The 21,075-nt window shown below is 41.8% G+C and overlaps 1 protein-coding gene across 1 annotated transcript in view; it reads right to left on the reverse strand.

Annotated features, from left to right (window-relative positions):
- DNAH6 (dynein axonemal heavy chain 6) overlaps positions 1-21,075 on the reverse strand; it is a 621,891-nt gene that overhangs the window by 270,466 nt on the left and 330,350 nt on the right. The window contains exons 42-46 of the mRNA XM_069743176.1: positions 18,390-18,536; positions 14,792-14,865; positions 4,902-5,056; positions 3,631-3,862; positions 1,557-1,709 (exon numbers count right to left, since the gene is read on the reverse strand). Coding sequence (XP_069599277.1) covers positions 1,557-1,709; positions 3,631-3,862; positions 4,902-5,056; positions 14,792-14,865; positions 18,390-18,536 — 761 coding nt within the window. The remainder of the gene's footprint in view (positions 1-1,556; positions 1,710-3,630; positions 3,863-4,901; positions 5,057-14,791; positions 14,866-18,389; positions 18,537-21,075) is intronic.

The raw sequence follows: 21,075 nt of genomic DNA on the forward strand, positions 1-21,075 counted from the left end.
TTTTTTGGGGGGAACTTCAGGATTACATCCAACAAATCTGTATATAATTAATTTCATATGCGATCAGGCTGCCGCTGGTGCCTGCCTGCAGAAGGGTATTATTTTTTAAAGATTTATAATATTCATTATGTAAACTAGGGGGTAAGTCATTGAGGGATCGTCAGAATCCATACACATGAATACCTAATCAGACCACCACATGAAGACCCCCCACAGGCCGCCCCGAGCATATAATTATCTCAAAACTAAAAATAAAGATTAAACAACAACCTCAAGATGCATTTCATCAATCAAAGTATAATTTGAATCATTATAATTGTGCTGCCTGTAGGTTTCTCAGCACAATCCTGCTGACAGGTTCCATTTAAATAGGATAAGTGATAGTAATGAGACACCTGCAACTTGGCTACAGCATATCATGGACGTCACATTTGTGATGCCACACTTTCCTGGAGCCGCCTGAGGAACGATATGACGTACTGTATGCTGGTTCGGTTGGCCCTGGGTTCCACCTAATGCAGGAACTACGCCAGACCTCATGTGGCTGGAGTGTGTCAGCAGTTCCTGCAAGATGAAGGCATTGAAGCTATGGACTGGCCGGCCCATTCCCCAGACCAGAATCCGATTGAGCACATCTGGGACATGATATCTTGCTCTATCCACCAACGTCACGTTGCACCACAGACCGTCCAGGAGTTGGCGGATGCTTTAGTCCAGGCCTGGGAGGAGATCCCTCAGGAGACCATCCGCCGCCTCATCATTAGCATGTCCAGGCGTTGTACAGTAGGGAGGTCATACAAGCACATGGAGGCCACATACAATATTGAGCATCTTTTCCTTGTCATGAGGCATTTCCACTGAAGTTGGATCAGCCTGTAATTTGATTTTTCCCTTTGATTTTGAGTATGAATTCAAATTCAGACCTCCATGGGATATTTATTTTGATTTACATTGATAATTGTTATGTTTTATTGTTCTGAACACATTCCACTATGCAAGGAATAAAAATTTGCAACTGGAATATTTCATTCAGAGATATCTAGTGTGTGGTATTTTAGTGTTCCCTTTATTTTTTTTGAGCAGTATATATTTTCCTTTTTTGGTTTTTAAATCTGTTAATAAAGGTTTACATTTTAGAGGGTTCATTTTTATAAGCTGTCTATTACTACCCCGTATATACCTTTGTGAGCTCTCCTGAAAGGTCGTCTCTAACACTACTGCATTAATAAGGGTAAATATGTTAATGCAATTAATCAGCGTACCACTACATTTCTTTAATTAGGTATTAGAGGTCTATTAGGCCCTACTCCACCCTTATCACATACAGAGTCATACATAGATTTGGTACAAATTGTCCTGCAAGACAGTAGTGGCTTTCTATAGTAGATACAGTGTTGTTGAGTTTTCCATCTAAAATTATTGCTTTCACAGGAGAATATAATGGTATGATGTTGTATGTAGACATCATACAGTGGCCCACAGAGTATGTGTGTAGAAAATGTTGGAAAGAGATCTATATCCAGAATGTTCCAGTAAAATTACAATTACTGGTGTACCTCATCTCTGTTTCCTTCAGGTATACCAGCTTCTTTAGCTTTAGGTCTCGTTGCAGCCAATACAAACTCTAGCTCATCCTTTTCAAATAAATTAGGCACTTCACCAGAATTCAGCATGTTGTTGATGTCTTCCAGAAACTCCTCCACAACAATCTATAGAATTCAGAAATACTGGTTGTGATGGTGTGATATGCTATGTGGGTATCATTTTTGTGTATATTTCTATTTTACTTATTTTCATGGTGTTCACTTGTAGAAGGAGTTATTTGCTAATTGATGAATGGCTGCCATCTGATATCAGCCCCACAGTACTGTATTGCTTGCTAATAAGCTAATGACATGTTGACCTAGCTTGTTGAAACAATGAGCCCCTGAGACCTTCCCAATACAGACCTGTGAATGAGGAGGGAGACTTAAAATATCAAGGAGATGAGACATGGATGAGTCCTGTGTGGAATGATGATGTGGACACAGCATATCAGAGAGAAAGAAGAGTATATGGACTATGCTATCCTCTGTCTGCTGGATTGTTGGACTTTTATCCTGTTACTGAACTGCATTCATGTTCTGGACTATTTTATCCATTGTGTGGTGGATCGTATATGGACTTTTCGTATTTTTTCCTAAATAAAGGTCTTGGAATTGTTTACTATACTCTAGCTCTGTTGATTGTGTGATATCGGAGAAGGACCCCATGACACTGGTGAACAGATATATAAATAAAGTTGTGTTCACTACATAACTAAGCAAATTGTTATTGGGGAATCTTGGGAAACTCAGAAACAAGCCATTTGGAGACTGTAATGGGGGCCATATGGCTGAGCGGTCACATGGGTATTTGGGCAAGGGAAGAACGGACTGGTGGGGAGCACAAAAGCAGGATAGATGGATTTATCACAGAATTAGTGTCTTTAATTGCTTTATGCACTTTCCATCTCTTTGACCCAATGTTTGAAAAAATTCGAAGGCCGCATTTAAAGAAGGATTTTTTTCCTAATTCTACCTATTTATGTAATGTAGTACAGGTGCACTGATATACAGTACTTACTGATCATCACTCTTCCCAGTTTTCCAGTGCCACTCCAGACTTCTTCTAGGTCATATAATTTAAATTCCAAATTTCTGGATGAACCGTTTAATTCTAAGAAGCGTCAGAACAAGACTCTATAGACTTACATTGGGAAAGTAGCACTGCCCCACAAATCAGTCCCTGTGTGAGTCGGAAAAGATGTCTGCTTACATGACCTAGAGGAGGACCAGAGTGGCGCTGGCAACCAGGGAAGATGGCAATCGGTAAGTATATTAACGCACCTACATTGCATTACATAGATTGTCAGTATTAGGTAAAAAAAATTGGAGAATGCCACATTAAACAAAAACAATCACATAGTCTGTTATTGACTGTGTTGGAATCTGTTACTCTTATTTACAATATGATACTTCAGTTCAGGGCCTCTTCATTCATATTATAAAACATTTGGACATTCATATTCATGTGTAGCTAGATGGCTGATTCTTAGGGCCCTTCAAAACAGAGTTTTCTCCTACATTCAGTGGATCCGTCAGTACTAATGTCCAAACACACCGGAAAACAGGATTTGGGTCTATGCAACGAGAGGGCCATTGACCATAATGGTGCTGACGGAGTCACTGTGTACTCTGTCATGCATAATTCTCTACCGTATTCATCTAATGGAGACTGACAGCAAGATGCAGAAGACTATGTCTTGCTGTCCACCTCAAAAAGGCGTACACGGTTAAAAGTGAAGCTCGACAGAGCGCACGGTGACTTCGTCTCTACCATTATAGTCAATGGCCCTGTCGGCACATACACCCAAATCCCATTTTGCCGGGGGTTTGGAAGCAAGACCCAATGGGGCCACTGAAAATAGGGGAAAATACTTTCAGAAAGGGCCCTTAGCCTGGATGATGATATGCTATAATGATCAGGAAGTTTGTGCTAGATGGTATAACATGTTGCTGTCCTAGACCAAGTGTGCAGACCACTGAAATCCTTCCAAGTCATGATTGGTTGTAAAATAAAAACAGGTGAATTTAGTGATCTCTGTTTTACCTGCGTGTCAGTAAAAAGAAAAACCATGTCCTTGTCTTCCACTCCTGCCATTTTGTACAATTTCCTTAGGTCTTCATGGAAAGATTCATAATTGTAGCCCCGACTCAGCTCAATTTGGAAGCACTTATAGCCACACATATGGGCTGCAAGTCTAGTAAGAGACTGTTTGCCGGTTCCACCTACTCCCACCAATAGAGCATTTCCCCTTTCCTGGCGGATCATTCGAGCAATCCTGTGAATAAAATGTAACATACATTTTTTATCTATCTTATATGAAGTGTTCATATGTGAAATGTTGAAAAGAGATAGTTTTAGAATATACAGTGGGGGAAAAAAGTATTTGGTCAGCCACCAATTGTGCAAGTTCTCCCACTTAAAAAGATGAGAGAGGTCTGTAATTGACATCACAGGTAGACCACAACTATGAGATTCAAAATTGGAAAACAAACCCAGAAAATCATCTTGTCTGATTTGGCAAGATTTGTTTTGCAAATTATGGTGGAAAATAAGTATTTGGTTATTAACAAAAGTTCATCTCCATATTTTGCTATATATCCTTTGTTGGAAATGACAGAGGTCAAACATTTTCTGTAAGTCTTCACAAGGTTGGCACACACTGTTGGTGGCATGTTGGCCCATTCCTCCATGCAGATCTCCTCTAGAGCAGTGATGTTTGGGGCCTGTCGCTGGGCAACACGAACTTTCAACTCCCTCCAAAGGTTTTCTATGCGGTTGAGATCTGAAGACTGGCTAGGCCAGTCTAGGACCTTCATACAGGCCTCTCTCATCTTTTTAGTGGGAGAACTTGCACAATTGGTGGCTGACTAAATACTTTTTTCTCCACTGTAACATCAACCTATTTAGCAAGATAATGTTTTTTTAGAATAATAGTTACGTATAGGAAACTTTAGTACTTAACATGAGAATTTAAAAATCAGTTATAAAATTATATTCTTGTGTCACCAATAAATTTTTTTCCATCTGTGTATGAAAATTAAAATAAAATCATAGCGATAGCAAAAGTTTTTATTTTTTAAAAGCTGCTCTATGAAAACAGCTCCCATTCTGTTGAACTTGAGCTATTAACCAGAATTGATATTGATATAGTAGGTATAAGTACAATATGCACTTTACAAATGAATGTGTTCCTCGGGTCAACATGATTGTATGCATTTGCATAAGAAATCTCAGTGTTGTTAATGTGTGTATGTATTGTCTTTTCCTGATTTACCCGCAAAGGATTTCCATACAGCATTATGTACAGCCTGTACCTGGAAACATGCTCTATTGCATCCTGGAAAAATACCAGCTTGACATCTTTAGTGTTAGTCATGTTATAGTCATCAAGATAGTCCTGCAACACAGATCTAATCTTCTCCATATCCGTCAGATCCTCATAAACCCTGTCAGCCTTGTCTGCTCCAACCTAAAATCACAAATAATATGACAATCTTTATAGATCAAAACAGGAAAAATTTATCAGAGAAATAATAGCACATAAAATATATTCAATTGTTTCAGATAAATAATTTTTCATAACATTAATAAATACAGGTATGTTTTTTCCATAGTTATTGTGCATTTAAAGGGAATCTGTCACGAGGTTTTTGACACAATCTGACAGCACCACAATTTTACCCCATTACCCCCGAAGGTGGTTTGTACATTAATGACCAGGCCAATTTTTACAATTCTGACTACTGTCAATTTATGAGGTAATAAGTCTGCAAAGCTTCAACAGATCCCGGTGATTCTGAGAAAGTTTTTTCATTACATATTGTACTTCATGATAGTGGTAAAATTTATTTGATATACTTGCGTATATTTGTGAGAAAAAAAATGGAAATTTGACGAAAATTTTGCATTTTTCCAACTTTGAATTTTCATGCCCTTAAATGTCACACAAAATACTTAATAAGCACAATTTTGGAACCAAATTTTTTTTTGTTGCGAAGTTATAAGGGTTAAAAGTTGACCAGCGATTTCTCATTTTTACAACAAAATTTACAAAACCATTTTTTTTAGGGAACACATAACATTTAAAGTCCCTATACATAGAAGATACCCCAAAGTGACACCACTCAAGGTTCTCAAAACCACATTCAAGAAGTTTATTAATCTTTCAGGTGCTTCACAGGAATTTTTGGAATGTGGGGGAAAAAATGAACATTTTACTTTTTTTTTTTTACAAAAAATTTACTTCAGATCCAATTTTTTTTTTATCTTGACAAGGGTAACAGGATAAAATGGACCCCATAATTTACTGTGTACTCTATAATTTACTCTCCTGAGCATGCCGATACCCATATGAGGCAGAAAACCACTGTTTGGACGCACAGCAGAGCTTGGAAGGGAAGGAGCGCCATTTGACTTTTTGAATGCAAAATTTGCTGGAACACTTGGTTGACGCCATGTCACTTTTGGAAAGCCTCTGATGTGCCTAAACAGTGACCCCTCAGGGAACTGATCTAGATATGTGGTGAGCACATTGAACCCTCAGGTGCTTCACAGAAGTTTATAATGTTGAGCTGTAAAACTAAACAAAAATCTAGTTTTCCACAGAAATGTGTTTTTAACACAAAATATTGCATTTCCATAAGGGTAACAGGAGAAATTTCACCATACAATTTGCAGTACAATTTCTCCTGAGTACGCCAATCCCAATATGAGAGAGGAAACTACTTTTTGGGCGCACGGCAGGGCTCAGAAGGGAAGGAGCGTAATTTCACTTTTTGAATGTAAAATTTCCCGGACTCATGAGCGGACGTCATATTTCATTTCGAGAGCTCCTGATGTGCCTAAACAGTGGAAACCCCCTACAAGTGACCCCGTTTTCGAAACTTGACCCCTTATGGAATATACTTAGATGTGTGGTGATCACCTTGAACTCCCAGGTGTTTCACAGAAGTTTATAACGTTGAGCTGTGAAAATAAAAAAAATCACATTTCCCTCACAAAAATGTTATTTTGGCCCCAAATTTTGCATTTTCATAAGAGTAACAGGAGAAATTGCACCATACAGTTTGCTATGTAATTTCTCCTGAGTACTCCGATACCCGATATAGGGAAATACTACTTTTGAGGCACAGTGCAAAGCTCAGGACGGAAGAGGCACCATAATAGAGTTCAGATTTTGCTGGAATGGTTTGAGGGTGCCATGTCACATTGGCAGAGCCCCTGAGGTGCCAGAACAAAAGAAACACCCTATACGTGAACTAATTTTACAAACTACACTCACCAATTAATTAATCTATGGTGCAGTGATCATATTGACACCACACGTGCCTCACAGAATTTTATACCACTGAACAGTGAGGAAAGAACAAATTACATTTTTAACACAAAAATGTTTTAGCCCCAAGTTTTTAATTTTTCTAAGGGCTAATAGGAGTTTTATTTACACCAAACTGAGGTCCATTTTGTCCTGTGTGCGCCAATACCCTACATATAATCGGCAAACATTTTCCAGGCAAAGAGCAAAGTTCAAAAGGGAAGGAGCACCAGATTTTACTGTTATGTTTGCAGGTGCCATGACCCACTGGGAGAGCCCATGAGTTGCCAGAATAGAAGAACTCCCCAAAAGTGACCCTGTTTTACAAACTACACCTCTCAATAAATTCATCTAGGGGTGTAGTGATCACATTGATACCATGTGTGTGTCACAGAATTTTATACCATTAGCAGTGAAGAAAAAATAACTACATTTTACCAACAAAATTTTGTTTCAGCTCCAGATTTTACATTTTCACACAAGAAGTGTGTAAAAATGGCACCAAAATTTGTCCCACAATTTCTACTGAACGTGGCAATATCCCATATGTAGCTGTACAGTACTACTTAGCCATATGGAGAGACTCGAGAAGAACGGAGCGTTATTTGCCTCCTGCAGCGCAGATTTTCCTAGAACAGTTTGCAGACTCCATATACAGAGCCTCTAATTGCAACAAGAGCAGAATCCCCCCCTCAAGTGACCCCATGTTGGAAACTATACCCCTTGAGGAATTTATCTACAGGTGTAGTGACGATTTTAACTCCATGGGTATTTTCCAGAAACAAGCAGCAATGAATATTGCAGAGTGAAAATTACAAACTGCCATTGTAGTGACCAGTGCGCTCTAGTGACCAGTACATTGCAGCTATCAGTAGGTTATGCCCAGCCCGTGCTTCTGGAGGCAAGCACCCGTAAGTTAGGCGGCCTCTCATCGCTTCAGAATTGCCAAAAGTGGACGCAATATGTGGTTTAGATACAGTGTGGGGCTCAGAAGGGAGGGGGCATTTGGATTTGAGAGCGGAGAATTTGCTGAATTTCTTTTGGTGGTTGAGGAGCCATTTTGCTTTTCCAGAGCCTTTGTACTACCAGTAACGTGGAAGCCCTTTATATTTCCATTAACAGATGACAGACCTGAGTGGGGACTTGCTTTTTTTGTAGATGGAGTTGAAGCTTTTATTGGGAACATTTTACATAACGTTAGGGATCACAGTTAGCCGGCGCTCTATGCTGACCACATACATTGGGATTTTCATCTAAATCTCTGAGTGACATGATTCAGATGAAAACCCTGAGGGATCCATTCACTATAATGAGGCAGCAAAGCTACTCTGGACTCCATCTGGCCTCTGTTCAGCAGCGTCCTTTTCAGAAGTGCACAAAACTGTGGTCGATGGCACTTTTATGCAATCCTAAAAAGACGGACACTGTCGGATCACAGGTCCTATGGCATCCACAGTGCTTCCATCTGCCTCATTATAGGGAATCTTCCACCAGAGGTTCCGTCTGAATCACGCATTTCAGAGATTTACACAGAAACCCCAGTGCAAGAACTCAGCGCAGGGCGCAGGATAAGTTTGCGCCGAGCCTTACTGCGATCTTTGGGAGGCAGAATTAAAAAATCATCAGCAGGTGAAGAATTGGTTCTATTTATTTTTTTATGCCATTCCTTGTGCAGTCTATTTATTTTTTTGGGTGGCTACAATTACAGTGATACCAGATTTATATTGGGTTTTATGTTTGGCTGCTGTCACACACTACAATAGTTTTTGCATCGCCACATTTTGAGAGCTATAATTTTTCCATATTCTGCCCCTCAGAGTCAAGTGAGGGCTTGTTTTTTGAGGGACAAGTTGACATTTCTATTGGTACCATTTTCAGGCACATGACATATTTTGATCGCTTTCTAATCCGATTTTTGGGAGGCAGAATAAACAATAACCAGCAACTCAGGAATTTGTTTTGGGGGGGTTTATGCCGTTCCTTGTGTGGTAAAATTGATAAGGCAGCTTTATTCTTTGGGTTATTACATTTACAGCACCACCTCATTTATATTTTTTTTATGTTTTGGCGTTTACAAAATAAAACCATTCTATAGACAAAATAATTATTTTTGCATCACTTTATTGTGAAAGCTATAACTTTTTTATTTTTCCACTAAAGGAGCTGTATAGCAACTTGTTTTTTGCGGGATAAGATGTTTTCAGCAGTACCAGGTTTATTTATATCCGTCTTTTTGATCACGTTTTATTCCACTTTTTGTTCGGCAGTATGATGATAAAGCATTGTTTTTTGCTTTGTTTGCTATTTAATTTTTTTAAGGTGCTCACTGAAGAGGTTAACTAGTGGGACAGTTTTATAGGCCGGGTCGCTGCGGATGCAGCGATACCAAATATGTGTACTTTTATTGTTAATGGGTTTTTTTTCACACAAATATTTATTTAGATAAAATATCTTTTTATTTTTATTTTTTTATATTTTCGCAATTATTTAAAAAAAAGTTTACTTTTTTTTTACTTTGCATCCCCATGCTGTGTAAATTGTCAGCTGTGTACTGACAGAGAAAGTTGCTGATCATGCACTGTGCATGACCAGCAAGTTTCCTAGCTCTGGTAACCCGGATGTTGTCATGGCAACATCGGGTCACCATGGCAACGATTGGGACCCCGCATCACATCGCGGGGTCTCCGATCTAAAGGCAGAGGGGCTGTCAGTCCTCTGCCATCTCCTATAGTGCCGTGATCTCATTCGATTGCAGCACTTTGGGGGTTAAAGTGCCAGGAGTGGTGCATGACCGCTCCTGGCACTTAGTGCCGTGTGTCAGCTGTCAGAATCAGCTGACATCTGGCGGCGATCACCTGCACACAACCCATGTGCGCCGGCAATCAAAATTATGTAATAATCTGTACCTGGTCAATTTAGCCCAGAGCGCATGGACGGATTATTACGTCTGATGTCAGAAAGGGGTTAAAGGAAGAGATCTTGAATCCAGCGACGCATCACTTGCCAATCAGTGGTGTCTGTGGGGGGGTCTTACAGAGCTTAGCATTCAGAGAACTGATAGATCTGCAGCAGAGAAAGCAGTGATCTCTTGCATTTACATGCGCTTTCCCACAACATACATTGGTTATCTATTATCATTATTTATTGTTATAGCGCCATTTATTCCATGGCGCTTTACATGTGAGGAGGGGTATACAAAATAAAAACAAGTACAATAATCTTAAACAATACAAGTCATAACTGGTACAGGAGGAGAGAGGACCCTGCCCGCGAGGGCTCACAATCTACAAGGGATGGGTGAGGATACAGTAGGTGAGGAATCTATCCACTGGATAGTTCGCTGGAATGAATAACAATCACTGAAAGTGGAGTCCTAAGATCCCTGCTCCTTCTCACAGCATGACTACATTAAAGGGGTTGTCCGGTCACAGTTTACAAGTCTGCAGATACTCTAAAGGTACCGTCACATTAAGCGACGCTGCAGCGATTTAGACAACGATTGCCAATTGCTGCAGCGTCGCTGTTTAGTCGTTGTGTGGTCGCTGGAGAGCTGTCACACAGACAGCTCTCCAGCGACCCAACGATGCCGAAGTCCCCGGGTAACCAGGGTAAACATCGGGTTACTAAGCGCAGGGCCGCGCTTAGTAACCCGATGTTTACCCTGGTTACCATTGTAAATGTAAAAAAAAAAAAAACACTACATACTTACATTCCAGTGTCTGTCGCGTCCCCTGGCGTCAGCTTCCCTGCACTGTGTAAGCGCCGGCTGTAAAGCAGAGCGGTGACGTCACCGCTGTGCTCTGCTTTACAGCCGGCCGGCGCTGACACAGTGCAGGGAAGCTGACACCGGGGGACGCGACAGACACCGGAATGTAAGTATGTAGTGTTTTGTTTTTTTTTTACATTTACAATGGTAACCAGGGTAAATATCGGGTTACTAAGCGCGGCCCTGCGCTTAGTAACCCGATGTTTACCCTGGTTACAAGTGAAGACATCGCTGGATCGGCGTCACACACACCGATTCAGCTATGTCAGCGCGTGATCCAGCGACAAAATAAAGTTCTGGCCTTCTAGCTCCGACCAGCGATCTCACAGCAGGATCCTGATCGCTGCTGCGTGTCAAACACAACGATATCGCTATCCAGGACGCTGCAACGTCACGGATCGCTATCGTTATCGTTCTAAAGTTGCTCAGTGTGAAGGTACCTTAAGTGATTATAGACTTGCTGATATGCATACTCTCGGCCATATTCTGACTATATGGGTGCAACCTCAGTCAAGTCAACTATATTGAACGAAGCCGGAAACAAGTTAGTGGGCACATGCACCAGAGAATCCTCACATTGTGCATTGAACGCAATGTGCAGATTCGCAAGTCTGCGAATGTAGCTTAAGACTGGACAACCCCTTTAAGGAGACCTTTGGAATGGAGCATTAAATGTCAACAGGGCTGACGGAAACCGACAACACTTGTGCTATATTGTTTCCTTCTGCCCCAAAGACAAGGGCAGTTACACTACTATCGTTCCTGTTTTGCCTATATCAACAATTCAGAATGATTTCTACGCTTCCTGAAAAGCATGGAAGACAAATGGGAGAGAAATGTAATAAACTATTAGCAAAATTTCAATTTGGGTTTTACACTTAGAAAATTTAGGCTTCATAGGCCAGTAGAAGTGGTGTGCATGGGAACTGCACCATATCTGTACCAAAAGGTGAAGCAGCATTTATCTTGTGCACATACGCCGAGAGAGACCAGTGAGTGAAGGGGAGATGCATCCAGGGTCTTATCTGTGCATACAGTTTTATTACCCACCTTACTAAACAACTTCGGCATTAAAATAAAGTAATTATTACTGGAACAGTCGATGTTATGATGACATGACATAACTGAGACTGCTCTATTGGTTTGAAAAACTAACGCATGTCTAGATTTATACATAGTTTTGTGAGAACAGATTGAGTATAGCCTGTGTTTTATACATTTAATCCTCTGCTCTTTCTGGGATTTCCAGTCCAGTGGGCTGGCTGATGTCATTCTTTGAATAAGGGTGCACACAGAGAAAGCTGTCAGTCACTGATAGGACCGCCCACAGGACAGGAAATCCCAGAAAGTACAGAGGATTAAGTGATTAAGCCACCGGAGTTCACTGAATTTTTTTTTATAAAACATACATATGAATTTACTTCGCTCCTCTTGCTCTATAACACGATTTTTATGGAGACAGGTTCCCTTTAAATGATATGTAATTGTCTGATGATATATTACTTTTAACAGAACGAGTCATTTGACGATGGGTGCCAATGATTGCATAGGCAGCACATATATTAGCATTTGGACACACATAAGATCTATAATATAACGCTGGGAGCGTCACTCTGTCCGAAGCCTTTATAGACTGCGCAGGCGCAGTCTGGCCCCCACAGAGTGACGCTCCCAGGAGATCGCGGTATGCGTAAGCACTGAACGCACACTGCGATCTCCACCGGAGAGTCAGGGACCGCCAGGAGGGTAAGTATATTCACCTTTCCCCGTTCCAGCGCTGCGTGAGGCTCCGTCTCCCGGTTCCTCTGCTGTGACAGTTCAGAGGGCGCGATGACGCGCTTAATGCGCGCCGGCGCCGCCCTCTGACTTACCAGTCACAGGCAGAGGAGCCGGAGTATGTCTTCAAGAAAATGGCGCCGGAAAGCGTGGACTGCGCAGGCGCCGATTCCTGCTGCCGGAATCGGCGCCTGCGCAGTCCGCGCTTTCCGACGCCATTTTCGTGAAGACACACTCCGACTCCACTGCAGGTGTGTCTTCAAGAAAATGGCGCCGTAAAGTGCGGACCGCGCAGGCGCCGATTCCGGCAGCAGGTGTCGGCGCCTGCGCAGTCCGCGCTTTCCGGCGCCATTTTCTTGAAGACACACCTGCAGTGGAGCCGGACGATAGGTGAGTATGGTATATTTTTTTTTTATATGGCAGCAGCATACGGGGGCATACACACTGGAGCGTCTTATGGGGGGCATATAATACAATGGTGGTGCAGGATGGGAGCAGCACATGACAGAACGGGGGCAGGATGGCAGCAGCACATGACAGAACGGGCGCAGGATGGCAGCAGCACATGACAGAACGGGCGCAGGATGGCAGCAGCACATGACAGAACGGGCGCAGGATGGCAGCAGCACATGACAGAACGGGCGCAGGATGGCAGCAGCACATGACAGAACGGGCGCAGAATGGCAGCAGCACATGACAGAACGGGCGCAGGATGGGAGCAGCACATGTCAGAATGGGCGCAGGATGGCAGCAGCACATGACAGAATGGGCGCAGGATGGGAGCAGCACATGACAGAACGGGCGCAGGATGGGAGCAGCACATGACAGAACAGGCGCAGGATGGCAGCAGCACATGACAGAACGGGTGCAGGATGGGAGCAGCACATGACAGAACGGGCGCAGGATGGCAGCAGCACATGACAGAACGGGCGCAGGATGTCAGCAGCATATGACAGAATGGGCGCAGGATGGGAGCAGCACATGACAGAACGGGCGCAGGATGGGAGCAGCACATGTCAGAATGGGCGCAGGATGGCAGCAGCACATGACAGAATGGGCGCAGGATGGGAGCAGCACATGACAGAACGGGCGCAGGATGGGAGCAGCACATGACAGAACAGGCGCAGGATGGCAGCAGCACATGACAGAACGGGTGCAGGATGGGAGCAGCACATGACAGAACGGGCGCAGGATGGCAGCAGCACATGACAGAACGGGCGCAGGATGGGAGCAGCACATGACAGAACGGGCGAAGGATGGCAGCAGCACATGACAGAACGGGCGCAGGATGGGAGCAGCACATGACAGAACAGGGGAGCAGGATGGGAGCAGCACATGACAGAACAGGGGCGCAGGATGGGAGCAGCACATGACAGAACGGGGGCGCAGGATGGGAGCAGCACATGACAGAATGGGGGCGCAGGATGGGAGCAGCACATGACAGAACGGGGGCACAGGATGGGTGCAGCACATGACAGGATGGGAGCAGCAAATGACAGAATGGAGGCGCAGGATGGGAGCAGCACATGACAGAACGGGCGCAGGATGGCAGCAGCACATGACAGAACGGGCGCAGGATGGCAGCAGCACATGACAGAACGGGCGCAGGATGGGAGCAGCACATGACAGAACGGGCGCAGGATGGCAGCAGCACATGACAGAACGGCCGCAGGATGGGAGCAGCACATGACAGAACGGGGGCACAGGATGGGAGCAGCACATGACAGAACGGGGGCGCAGGATGGGAGCAGCACATGACAGAATGGGGGCGCAGGATGGGAGCAGCACATGACAGGAAGGGGGCGCAGGATGGGAGCAGCACATGACAGAACGGGCACAGGATGGCAGCAGCTCATGACAGAACGGGCGCAGGATGGCAGCAGCACATGACAGGATGGGGACGCAGGATGGAGCAGCACATGACAGGATGGGGACGCAGGATGGAGCAGCACATACCAGGATGGAGACCATATACCAATATAAATGCTCGCCACCCGGGCGTAGAACGGGTTCAATAGCTAGTACAGTATATAACCATGCAGAATCATAGACAGATAGCTGCAGCTCATATTTATGAATCAAAGAACGATAACTCCATGTTTTATTTGGCACACTTCACTGAGTGATGCAATTCCGCTAGACATATGTGATTAATAGCTTGTCATAGCTGACATTTTTGTGATTGCATGCAAGCCAGGCGACCCAAAAGCCTGTCAAGCTGTCACTGCAGGGGCTCCGTGTAAACATATGTAGTGCGTCTACACAACAGCCGCCAATGGATGTTTTCTTACTTGCCATTGCACTGCAAAATGTACGTGATCACTGCCGACATGAGGACAAAGTTTTACCTTAATGAAATCACCAAAAATAATTGGCTTTGTGACAAAGTATTCTGGATCAATCTGAATTCCAAAATGTTTACCTGCAAAAAATAAAATGATAGTGAGTTAACAATCCTTTGGTCCATGCTAGGCTGTTTTCACGCACTTCATAAATGACTTTTTTTACACAGTTTTATGGTTTTCAATTCAACTTAGTTACCGTAATTGAATGTACCTATTTTACATACAAAGGCCCCAATAAATCAAGAGAGCTGTTTTGTACCCAAGGATTGATGAAGATTGCGCTGGAGTAAGATGCGCCAGATTCAGAGCTAAGTATCCAATCACAATTCTGCTAGTTACCAACCGTCCAGAAATTCCAGGACAGTCTGAAAAATAGGGCACTTTTTTGCCTTGTCATGAAAAAAAAGGTAAGTCATCATATAAAAATTATGGGCTGTTGTATCACCTATAATCGTAATTGGTTATGCTTCTCCAATATATCCAGAAAAATATTGTCTGTCTGTGATTTTTGGATAATCTGTGCAGAAAAAATAAAAAAGTCAAGTTGGCAACCCTGCCTAAGCTTCAGCCAGTTTTCAAAAAGTCAAACAATTTTTCCTCAACTACAAGTTGCGGAGAAATCATGGGATATTTCAGACAATTTGATGCCCAAACATCTGGCAAAAAATGAATGAATTGAAGCCTATGTCCACGATTAAATAAGAATTGTACACACCAGTTTTAGTAAAGAGGCTTTTTAGTGTCAGATTCTCTGAATTCATTAAGAGACATACCCCACTTAATGAATTTGGCATATCTTCTCTGTGCCTCGCCAAACCCTAAGAATTTTATGGATGGGTGTAATCATGCCCTGTCCCACCTCAGCTCCTCCCCAGTTCCGCCCATTTTAGTGGAGCTACTTGAAACTGGAGTGAAAATTTCAAAAGGTTGCAAACATTTTGTACAACTTTGCACTTATTAATTTTAACTATTCAAAGTGTTTTACAATATTTTTCTGGTATGAGCACTTTCAGGTATTAGATATTGTGTATCTATCCAGATTTTTGTGACTGTCCTATTCCCCTGAACATAACTTGCAGAAATCCATGCACATGCTGCAGAAAAATGCCATTGATTTTCAGCAATGTGAATATATACTTTTCAGTAAAAGATAAAGGCTAGGCTAAGAAAAAAAGATTTTCCTCTAACACCCCTAAGTCTGCTATACCTTCAAATATATATACAGCGGGTGAAATTAGTAGTGAACACTTCACCAATTTTTCAAGTAAATATATTTCTAAAGGTGCTATTGGCCTGAAGTTATCACAAGATGTTGATAAAGTTACAGTACGTGTGATACAGGAAAAATATATATCTTGGTACCGTATTAGCCAGTGGTATCAACCACTGAGGACTCTCAATTCTTAAAGGGACACTGTCACCCCCTCCAGCCGTTATAAACTGAAAGTGCCACCTTGTGCAGCAGTAATGCTGCATTCTAACAAGGTGGCACTGCAGTTTACCTGCGGATTACCTGCGGATTTATTGGAGATTTCCTGCTTTTTTGTGCGGATTTCACCTGCGTTTTTATACCTGCAGATTCCTATTGAGGAGCAGGTGTAAAACGCTACGGAATCCGCACAAAGAATTGACATGCTGCGGAAAATAATCTGCAGCGTTTCCACATGGTATTTTCCGCACCATGGGACTGCGGATTTGGTTTTCCATAGGTTTACATGGTACTGTAAACCGCATGGAAAACTGCTGCGAATCTGCAGTGGCCAATCCGCTGCGGATCCGCAGCCAAATCCGCAACGTGTACACATATCCTAAAACTGATCTGCCATTATGATTCTCCAGGTCATTATGAGTTCGTAGATACCAAACATGTATAGGGTTTTTTTTTAAGTTGTGAAAGAAAAACAAACGCCAAAAACACGATAATAATCAATACACAGCTGCAATCATTAAAAGTAATTTTTATGAACCGCCATATCAAGTTTAGTTATTCTAGTAGAATTTTCCGAATATTTTCTTAGTTGTATTATACAATAAAAGTCATGGTCCATAAACAGCTTGCAACATAGCAAAGGGACCTCATTGTTGAAAGTTATTAGTCATGAGATGGGTAGAGCACTTTACAGACGGCTTAAATTTAGCACAACAGTAACATTAGATAAAACTGTTCATCCCTCAAAAATTGATGAAAGGACAAGAAGAAAACTGGCCTGGGAGGCTGTCAAGTGGCTTCCATCAATTTTAAAGGCGCCGCAGGAATTTCTGGCAAGTACTGGTTGTATTCTGCCTGTGATAAAAAATCTGCTGTATGTTTCTAATGTCTGGCCTGTAGGGTATGATGGCAAGCCTTTTCTTGGAAGAAAAACAGGTTGGAGGCAACATTATCCTGGAAAACAGCCTGAACTAGTTTTTTACTGAAGGTGGAAGGAATTATGAACAGTTCCAAATATATTCATTTTGCAACAAAACCTTCAGGTCTCTGCTAAAAACATGAAACAATCAATGACCCTAAGCATACTTCTAAATCAACAAAAGAATTGTTCCACCAGAAGAAGGTCAAAGTTTTGCAATGGCCCAGCCAGATCCCAGACCTGAATCCAACTGAAAATCTGTGGGTTGACCTGAAGAGGGATATACACAGGAGATGCCCATGAAATCTGACAGATTAGGAGAACAAATGAAAGGAAGAATAGGCAAAGATTGCCAATTCTAGATGTGCCATGCTGATAGATTCACAAAGACAGAATGCTGTCATAATTTCAAAGGATACTTCAACAAAGTATTAGTGTAAAGGCGTGCATATTTTTGCAACTAATTGTTATAGTTTTTAATTTTTCTTTTTAAACCCAAAAAGATTTCAGTTTATTTTACAATTGAATTGTACAGATTATGGGTGACATTAAACGAGTAAAAAGTTCAGAAATTAGTCATCGTGGTTTTGGTTTTTTTACATGACAAAACCTGGCAATTTAACAGGGTGTGTCCATTTCTGACTTGTATTCTGCATTTTCACTAGTTTCCCCATTCTGAGGGAAAGGCTATATCTATACTTTTCAGTCCTCTATGAATTAGTGGGTGGAGATTAGCTGCTACAATGTTTCCCATACACAGAACACTGAAACAGAGGGATTCCTACATCCTTCCAAGTTTAGCGCATTTAGAAAAAGAAACATGGAGGAAATTTTACAGCAAACCTGAGCTATGTTGCTGTGAATCCAGCTCTGGGATAAGTTAAATCACTCTTACTAACTGCAGCACAATCTGCCTGTCTTTTCCTCCTCTGCTTGACTCCTCACTCTGCTCCTCATTCCTCCTTCACCCTCACCTCTCCACTGAGTAGAATAGGAGGTGTATCTTAACACCTCATGGTGCTGGCAGTCGTTCTTTGATAAAGATGGATTTGAGCTGTGGCGATGTTTTTATCAGTGGATGGTAATTTCAGGAAGGGGGAGAGAATATTGGGCTCATAACTGGATAGGGAAGCAGATGTCTCTGACAAGATGTATTACAAAGTTTCTTATATTTGCTTTTACTATTGCGTTATGCTAAGTATTTTCAAACAGTGACGATTTAATAAACTATGAAAGTGTGATGAAAAACTCACTGGCCATCTCAGAGAGCATTGTATGGAAATACTGTTTGTCTTCACTGTTGATTAGACGATCATGGAAGACTCTTTGACATTCATGACAAAACAATCGGAAAATCTGAGACTGATCACGTACTGATCCAGAATCACACTGAAGAATACCTGTGAAATATGAGATGACATGAATCACTACAACACAAGCACCAATTAAAAAATAAGAAGACTATAAATAGCAAAATACTAATTCTAATGTAAGTCTTTCAGATGCTGCAGGTTACAGATACTTAGCTTATTTTCAATAATGTAGTCAGTACATATGTAAATCTCATGCAGCTGTATGCTTATAACTTTTCCATTAAGCTGTTGGAAGAGCTAAGGTTCATGGTATGGTAGATTATGCTTATAGCTGTGGACCAACATTGCATATTAACTATTTCCTATTTATCAAAGATGCAAATATATGGCTCATTTTCATACTTCTGGCTATATAAACCAAATCCTATGAATTTCATTAATGCTTGGAATGGTTAGGTATACTGTACATATTATAGAATTCTAAAATTCAACCAAGCAATTAGAAGACCATAATATTGTCCTGCTACAGCCACTCATGTTCCATACGTTACAGATGACAGATGATAAAACCGTCTGTTTATTACATGTGCTACTTCAAACAAGCTAGTAGAGTAGCTAAGAGAGTCTCACTATGGGCATGCTAGTACAGTGGTTAAGAGAGTCACACTATGGGCATGCTGGTACAGTGGTTAAGAGAGTCACACTACGGGCATGCTCGTACAGTGGCTAAGAGAGTCACACTACGGGCATGCTCGTATAGTGGCTAAGAGAGTCACACTATGGGCATGTTAGTATAGTGGCTAAGAGAACCACACTATGGACAAGCTATTATAGTAGCTAAGATAGTCACACTATGGGCAAGCTAGTACAGTGGCCAAGAGAACCACACTATGGGCACATGTTAGTATAGTGGCTAAGAGAGTCACACTATGGGCATGCTAGTACAGTGGCTAAGAGAACCACACTATGGACAAGCTATTATAGTAGCTAAGATAGTCACACTATGGGCAAGCTAGTACAGTGGCCAAGAGAACCACACTATGGGCAAGCTAGTACATTAACTAATAGAACCACACTATGGGCAAGCAATTATAGTAGCTAAGGCAGTCACACTATGGGCAAGCTAGTACAGTGGCCAAGAGAACCACACTATGGGCAAGCTAGTATAGCGCCCAAGAGAGTCACACTATGGGCCAACTGGTACATTGACTAAGAGAGCCACACTATGGGCAAGCTAGTACATTGACTAAGAGAGCCACACATTTTTTCCCATCTTCTTTTCATCCGAGAGAGTGTTTAGAACATAATTGGCCCGATTCTCTCAGATAAGAGAAAATAGAGTTGTGTGATTCTAGCCTAAAATGGCTTTACAGCTACTTTGTTAATGGAAAACTATCCTCAGGATAGATTACACTGGTCTACAAAAACAAACAAAATTTTCTGGCATGGACTTTAAGAACAGTTTTAGACTAATTTGAGGGTGCTAAATTCAAATCTGATCTTATATTTCTCTATCACATCACGTTTTTGCTCAATAGGTATATAGCCCATTTTCATGAATTTCATGATAAATATAAGTAGTGTATGAAAAGTGGCGGTTTATACGGCTCACTAAGGTAAATTTAGTTTTCATTTAGTCTCCCAATAAATGTGAGAATATCTTTGTTTTCTTTGAACATGCATAATTCCCATTTATTATGATAACACCCTTGTTTTCTGTACTACTGGGACAGTAGAGCTACAGCAGAGCATTGGGTGAAAACTGAATGGCCTCAGCGACAGAGTTTGGCATCTGGCGATAAGAATGTCATCCATGATCCTCTAGTGGATAGGAAGGACATTGTCTTTCCTCCCTTACACATAAAACTTGGATTGATGAAGCAGTTCGTCAAAGCTCTCAATCACAGTGGAGAATGATTTAACTATATATGTTCAACTTTTCCTGGTCTTAGTGAAGAGAAGAAAAAGGCTGGAATATTTGATGGACCTCAAATAAGAACACTTATGAGAGACTCAAATTTTATCACATCAATGAATGAGACAGAAGAAAGAGCTTGGAATGCATTTTGTAATGTGATGCAGAATTTTCTCGGGAATAAGAAAGCAGACAACTATGAAGAGATTGTGGAAGAGCTACTAATGAGTCTGCGAAATCTTGGATATAGAATGAGTATCAAGATTCACTATTTACACAGCCATTTGAACTTTTTTCCAGAGAATCTTGGGGATGTGAGCGAGGAACAAGGGAAGCATTTTCATCAGGACATTAAAACAATGGAAGAACGGTATCAAGGCCGATGGGACTCACATATGATGGCTGACTATTGCTGGAGCTTGATGAGAGACAACCCAGAAGCTGTACATCACAGATCAGCCAAGAAAAGAAAGTTCAAATAACTGCCATTTGTCATTCATCTGTGTGCCATATACAGTGGGGCAAAAAAGTATTTAGTCAGTCAGCAATAGTGCAAGTTCCACCACTTAAAAAGATGAGAGGCGTCTGTAATTTACATCATAGGTAGACCTCAACTATGGGAGACAAACTGAGAAAAAAAAATCCAGAAAATCACATTGTCTGTTTTTTTAACATTTTATTTGCATATTTTGGTGGAAAATAAGTATTTGG

This window comes from Ranitomeya imitator, chromosome 1, assembly GCF_032444005.1.
Source record: "Ranitomeya imitator isolate aRanImi1 chromosome 1, aRanImi1.pri, whole genome shotgun sequence".
Lineage (NCBI taxonomy): Eukaryota > Metazoa > Chordata > Amphibia > Anura > Dendrobatidae > Ranitomeya > Ranitomeya imitator.